At 39.2% G+C, this 7,741-nt stretch overlaps 1 protein-coding gene across 1 annotated transcript; it reads left to right on the forward strand.

Moving 5' to 3' along the window:
- Positions 1-778: 778 nt before the first annotated feature.
- Positions 779-6,396, forward strand: gsdf (gonadal somatic cell derived factor). The gene is made up of 5 exons (XM_061215626.1): positions 779-1,024; positions 3,550-3,716; positions 3,833-3,928; positions 4,697-4,833; positions 5,676-6,396. The coding sequence occupies exons 1-5, from the start codon at positions 888-890 to the stop codon at positions 5,796-5,798; spliced, it is 660 nt and encodes a 219-aa protein (XP_061071610.1). The 5' UTR covers positions 779-887; the 3' UTR covers positions 5,799-6,396.
- Positions 6,397-7,741: the final 1,345 nt, after the last annotated feature.

Consider the following 7,741-nt stretch of genomic DNA (forward strand, 5'->3'; position numbering starts at 1 on the left):
CCCACTTTATCCTGAACAGGGTCACAGGGGGGCTGGAGCCTATCCCAGCATACATTGGGCGAGTGAGGCGGCAGTGCAACCCACTGCACCATCCGTGCCGCCCTTGAGGCAGAATTAATATAGGGAAATAGGAAACACTGTATGGATTATTTAGCAGTATTAATATATACATTTATTTTATTGTATTACCCATACACTGCAAATGTGAAATATTTTCTTCTTCTTCTTCTCATTGTTATTATTTTTATTCTTAATATTATTGTCATTATTATTATTATTATTATTATTATTATTATTATTATTATTATTGTTATTGTCATTATTAGTATCATTATTATTATTGTCATTATTATCATATTATTGTCATTATTATTATTGTTGTAATTATTATTATTATTGGTATTATCATTGTCATTATTATTATTATGATTATTATTATTATTGTCATTATTATTATCGTTGTCATTATTATTATAACCCTCTCACAGGAGATGTTTTGTTCATTCGAGTGTTTGCCCACAGGACACCTGCAGGGCAGCTTATCACTCAGGAGGTAACTGCTACTCTTCATCCAGAACTCTCTCCTCCACATGGCTAAACAGTCAAGGCAAAGGAAAATGTGCTCTCTCTTTATCCCCCCGAGTCTCTCCCTCGTACTGTCTCACGCTTGCAGGACAGGAAAACAATGTGAAATATTTCAAGGCCAACCTGCGCAGATAAAACGCAGGTTCCCAGACCGGGATGGAAAACAGATTCTGCCACCATTGGACATACAGGGCCCCCTGACCGCAAGCAGCACAGCCGGCTTGCTCTTCAGTCAATTGGTCGCCTGAGCCAGAGACACTTGCTAATTGAGTTGCCACTCCCAGCCTACCTGCTGATCCACGATGCTGTTCTCGCTGTGCGCGGTGGCTGTGATTTTTGGCTTTCCTCTGAGAGAGGCCTTCGTTCTCCAGCCCTCCCGGGGGGAGCCGGCGGGGGCTATCAGTGCCATCACAGACACGTCGGTTGGCAAGGTGAACAGGTGAGATTCACACTTCCTTCTGTGTACCCATGATCTCCATAACGTTTCCTCTCAACGGTGGGCCGGGGGCGCGGGTGAAAATTGACAGTGAAATTCAAGTAGCTTGTTTGGGAATATGCTCTTGCGAGCTTGTCATGACAAATTAGCTCAAGCTTACAACAGTGCAGCATTCAGTCAGAAATAAGTATGTTGTATATTTTGTGGGTTAGGGTGGTAATGAGGAGAAGCCTTTTAGTATTTGCACATGCAGAAAGGTGAATTGAATATGTGTATATTAATGCATTGTGTGTATTAAATGGACAGAGGTAGATTAATAAAACACTAAAGACATTGCAGAACGTTACAGCATCTGTGTTTTGCCATCTTCACTTCTGTGTCTTATCAGCTACCAAGGCCTTCCATATTTACTTTAAAAATCTCACACTAAGATTAAAGCTTCTCACAAAAGGATATGTTTAATGAGTAGAGCATTGTATGCCTGATCATGGGGGAATTATATTGTGACAAGGATGTGTGGTCTAAATTATTGAACATATAAAACTAGAAGGTAAAAGTAAAGATCTAATAGTAAATGGTACAATATAACACATTTTTCGAAAACAAAAAATATAATATAAAAAATATAAAATATAACAGGGATGCATCAGTTTTTGGCTGGGATATTTAGGCAATAATTAAAAATGTGGTACAATTTGCAAAAATATCTGAAGAACGGGAATAATTTGTGATGTTTTGATGTTTAACCATGTATAACTGGATGAATTATTAGGTAAATCAAACACAATTAGCATTTGGTCAAGTAGCTGTAAATCTGTAAACTGTAAATCTGTTACTGGTCTTCTGTGGGTTAAAATGATGTTTTGGAGAAAAGTACATTAGTGGCATAATATACTTCAATCGTCGCAGCGGGTCTGCCTATTGCTATCTTAGATCTCTCTTTTAGTTCTGGGTGCTAAAGATTGAGAAATATAGTGGTCTAGTTCATATTCTGTATCAGAGAGCTTGGTGTTGACAATGCCTGCCAAGACCTAATACGTTACAATGGGAACACACAGAGCCGTGGTTTCTTCCAGGACCTTCTCTGGCAACTGTTCTGTCTTCAATGAAATGATTATTACATTCTGTTCCTCCATGGCATGACAATCAATTTTCCACAGAAACACAGACATATTTGGCTTTTTTTAAACCATAACCTTTATTCAACAAAGACAGAGTGCCCTTGCTTTACAACTGCAAACAGAGCTGCAAACAGAACAGTGTTAGAAGTCATAGTGAGAACTGTTTTTATATTTTGCTCCCCGCCCTCTTCATTCTTATTGTTATTAAATATTGCTTGCGTATGGAGTGGCAGACAAGAAGCTGCATGGATCTACATTGCTGTTATTTAGCTGATACTTTTAGCCAAAGCTACTTACAGTTGATTAGACTAAGCAGGGGACAATCTCCCCTGGAGCAATGTGGGGTTAAGGGCCTTGCTCGAGTGGCAAACAGCTTATCGTGGATCTTATTGTGGCTACAAAGGGGTATGAAAAACCAACCTTCCTGGTCCCAGTCATATACCTTAACCCTTGTGTTGTCTTAAGGGTCAAAGATTACCCGCCACTATGTTTTACAGCAGAGAAAAACCCCTAAATGATCTTTTTTCAACTTGAAATTTGATGACAAAGTTTGTGATGAGGCAGGTCATTTTTTACCCTTAGGACAAGGGGAGTATACAGAATGTTAAGACTACACAAGGGTTAACCACAAGGCTACAAGCTAAAGTTAATGAAAAGTTTGAATGCTTGCCTAAACACTGGCACAGAGGTTTGAGCTGGACTCCACAGTGAGTGGTTGCCTCTCTGAGAAACAGGGCGTTGCTCCTTACCCAGGTGCCAATTTGAGGCTATTTAATGATATGAAGAAATTCCAGATGATAAATAAATGCAACACCACAGCGAGGCAGAATATTCAGTTGCGTAACACAAAGCTCAGTTATGTGTCAACTAGGAATTCTCAAAGTGCAGATGGGTTTTTCTGAAACAATTCCAAGAGTCATACTTATCTTCTGCAGTCATGTGAACATAATGCAGTTCCCACAGTCAAGTGTTTAGTTTGGAATATCAATATTTTACTAGGGAATGCTTTGCACAAGGAATGACTGGTCTAAAAAGTATCTTTGTTGGACAAATACCAAAACTTCCAGATGTTCACTGCAAAGATAACATATTTCTCACACAATTAGACCCCATTATTAGATAATTTTTTAAAAACAGGATAACTTTGAAACATTTCTTACATTACATTGTTATACAGCTTTGGCAACCTGATTAACCCAGTGTTGCACTGTTAAATGGGTACCTGCAAAAAAGCCTACACATTTTGCCATGGCTAAGAAATGTATTGGTATGTATGTATGTAAGTGTGTATGTGTGTGTGTATTTGTGTGTGTGTGTGTGTGTGTGTATGTATTTATGCATGCATGTATGTATGTATTTATATGTTACAATTACAGAGACAATTGAACTTAACTTCCATGTCCCTAGATGCCAGGGGGAGTCGATTCAGGTCATAAAGCAGAAGCTGCTGGAGGCCCTGGGCCTGGGTAAGGAGCCCCAGGTTTCCAGAGGAGGCCTGAGCAAGCTGAGAGAGCAGTGGAAAGCTGCCTTAGGAGACACGGCCCACAGTGCACAGAATCCTCAGGAAGTCACAGGTAAGGCCAATCCAGTCACCCAGGAACCGATGACCCAATAGAAGTTTCACAAATGCAAAGCGGTGTTAGTTAAAGAAGAATCCTGAAACCTTTATTTATTTATTTTTTTACACCAGTGTTGAACACAACCTCCACCCTGGAGTCAAACCGAGATGAAACCAACAGCACAGGCCTGCACTGCTGTCAACTGGCTTCACAGGTCTTCATAAAAGGTTTTTCCACTTCATTTCTCAAAAAAATGAAAAACTTCAAAGTGTACTTGTTTGTACTGAAGCAATGGGAATATCTCCAAAGTGTGGCTTGTCAGAACATGGCAAGACATAATAACAGCCTTTAGCTTTACTCAGTGCTCAGAAATGATTCTTTCCACAGAAAAACTGCTTTTTGCTTCTTAATGAATGAAATAAAAAACCATTGGGTAGCATTGTAAACAAACACTGTTTGTTTGCTGGGGCTATTGGTTCTGAATGTAGTGGGTGGGAAACTATCTATGAAAAGCACATCACTGTATTCCCACCGTTAAATTAGTAAAATAGGAAATTGCTCTCTGATAAGATGTAGCATTCCAAATGCTCTGGGATATAGCCCTGGTTAGGCAAACATGTTTAATATTACATACCTTATGGAGGCTATCTACAGGTGTAAAATGGCAAAAAATAACATGCTGTTCATGTGTTAGCATGTCATGGTCATGAATTTTATTGGAAAATACGAGCCCAAACCCAAAATGAACAATTAATACAGCCAATGATTGCCCATTCATCTGGATAATCTACCTGATGATGTTATGGTAACAATATTTTTTAGTTTCTCTGTGTGCACTCATTAAAATTCCGTCTTCCTTTGATCCAGTCGAGCCTGTTAGGCTCATATCAACACTAATTATATTTATATGTCACAACAAATTCTCGCCTCTCCCTTGTACCTGTTACCGTGAATTAATTTTGCAATGACAACCACCCCTGTTCCATTTCTCTTAGATCTTGGCTGGGAGAACTGGATAATCTACCCAGAATCCTTCACCCACACCCAGTGTACAGTCTGCGACCCCCAACTGCTTCCAAAAGCCCCGCTCTGCCGAGCAGACAGCCCCCCTGAACCGAACCCCCCACCAACGGTACAGTGCTACATTTGTAAAGTCACCAAAAACACTGCGTCAGTTATTATCGTTGAAAGCAGAGCAGAAATGTGAATAAGTCACACCTTTCTATACTCTCACACCACTAGGCTGAAGATCACTGGTGGATAGTAAAGGACCGTGTAGAGTTAACGCGTAGTTAACACAAACTAATAGTTTCATCACCACTGCAGGGTTTTTAGACTAAACATGTTCAGAGAAATGCTTTACTACTGCAGCAGTATTACTATTGGATGTTGCGGTATCTGACACCCTCAGCGTGAACGCGCTGTGATTTCATAAGCAGCACGACCGCACGAAGTGCAGCGGTCCAGTTCCAGCTCCAGGCTCCAGGTGTTTCCTGACTTATCGCTGCTTTGTCTACGTGGGTGATAACACAGGATGCACCAAAGCTGGGCCAAAAATAGTGGCATTTGACATTTTGAGAATTTGGGAATGCAAACTTATTGGTCCAATTAGCTGACGAATTCAAACAAATATGCTCAACTGATATTGTTTTAGTAAACATTAAGAGGGCTCCAGCGCTCACAGTTACTTTTCACTGCAGCCAGAAAGATTAAGAATGAAATTGCATTAAGTTAGCTGAAATCATATTCAGCTAATTCTCTTTGAATGCATTATAATTATAATTTGTTTTAAATACCGGATATGGCATGATGACGTGAAAAGTGAAACGCCACTCTTACATTGTTACATTTCTGCTCAGTCTACCTGTGTTCTGCACTGCCTCGCGCTTTATCTCAAACTGCTCCTATCTATTCGGCGCGCTGTTGTTGCCTTTTCGGACACGGTGTGGCGTCTCAAACATCTTTCCCACACAGTGCTGCCGGCCCACCTCCCAGGAGATGGTGCCCTTCTTCTATCTGGACGAGCACAACGCGGCCGTCATCACCCAAGCGACTCTGACCACGCGCTGTGGCTGCGCTCCAGGATCGCAGAACTGAGCGACTGTGTTCCGCCAGAACCGGTTGTATCCAAAAAAAAACTCTGAGTCACACATAACACAGACGCAGAGGTTAGAGAGTCCAGGGGTCAGAAAGTAAAAGTCCTGCCATGTGTGTGTTCCTTCCACCCGTCGGCTCCAGCCGGCTGATTTCACCGTTAGTTCTACCTCCTGGCTGAAGAAATCGAGGTGATCGGAACAAAATACTGGGGAGGACTTTTACTTTCTCAACCTGGATTTTCCACCTCCCGATATGCTCCAGGATGTAAGCAGACACGAAAAGGGCATGTACTCTAAATATGGGGCGTTCTCTGATGCAGACTCCCTTTAAATTAAAGGCACAATCCCTCTGAAATGGAAACACGGTCATATTCACTACACTTACAGTATAAGGTGTTCAGTATCCCTGCTGCTTGTTTTTCAGTTTTTTTTGTAAGGGTAGTTACAAGGTGTGGCCATGAAGACAGGCCAAAGAGATATTTCAGATGTTATAGTTAACCTTCAGATTATGTTTGGGGTCAATTTGACCCCATTCAGTGTTTGGCATCTCTCAAAAACCATCTTGATACTGTGTGATTTTTCTAATTTGGTGGGATTAAATATGGGATTAAATATACTATATTAATATATTATATATAAATATCAGGCATCAATATTATTAATAACAATAATATTAATTAATGGAATAAACATTTTTATTTTTGTGTATTATTTTTGTGCTTTCAGAAGTCCTGTACCAACTTTGCATGTATTGTGTGGGGTTATTTGACCCTCTGTAACTGTATAAAATGTAACAAGATATACAACCATTTTTATTTTTATCTCAGATTTTTTTGTAGATGATTCTGGTGGCACTTCCCATACAGGTGCCAAACTTTCACTTACTGTACCTTAGGCTCTGAAATGAGATGTTTCCTACAGATTTTTCATATTTATGGAAAAAAGGCTAGTCATTTGGGAGACAATAAGAAAGTGATACAGAAAGTGTCAAAATGTTTCTATTGCAATGATTTTGTGTTTATTTAAACTGTTGGTGTCAATTTAACCCCAAAACATAAAAGTGGTCTTAAAATCATAATATGATGGTTAAATGGAGATGCATCAATTTTATCATTTATTTTGTACAAATGTTTCTTGTTCCCTGCTTTCAAGGTTTATTTCTGCCCTAAGATACTTTGTTGGTGTGAGCCATGTATATTTTATTGTGTTGTTTCCTGTAGCTTATGTAGCAAAAGCACATGTTTGTATCTGGATATAAACACCACGTTCATACCAGTTCTGTATGTGTTTGTGCTAATTAAAATGTTGTGTGTCATATATTTCAGTAGCGTTGCCATATCAGATTAAAAAAACATTTACCCACTCGTGTTTGCTATAAATATACATATATATTTATCTGGATATTACTATTTTAAATATGGTGATGTATACAATATCAACGATCAACTAACAATCCTTTTCTTTACATTATTAACACATCTTTATGTAAATCAAATGTTATCTTGAAAAAATAAATATACAGCATGTTCATTTTGTTTCAGTATTCATATTCTCTCCTGGCAGTGTGATTAAGTTATCTTTAATCTTATCGTTTATCTTAAAACCAACATAATTTAAGCCACGGCTAGTATTGAGTACACGGGTTACTCATACATGGTAACTATGCATGTACTACAAAAAAAAGGTGAACCATGAAAATCACCAGCTTTTAAGATAATGCGAGGTTCCAAAAAATATTTTATAAGAATAAAAGACTGCGAAAAAGGATTGTGAATAAGCTTTCCATTTAATTTTGAAAAGGTTGATTTAATTCATTTTCATTTCTTCCACACAACAACACAGAATAACAACGCCTCCCATCACGCAGCAACCTCCCGAGGTTGACTTTCCCCACGCTAACCTGGACTGCCCCACTCCATCTCATCCATACCATCCTAAGTCTTG

This window comes from Conger conger, chromosome 12 (assembly GCF_963514075.1).
Source record: "Conger conger chromosome 12, fConCon1.1, whole genome shotgun sequence".
Taxonomy (NCBI): Eukaryota; Metazoa; Chordata; class Actinopteri; order Anguilliformes; family Congridae; genus Conger; species Conger conger.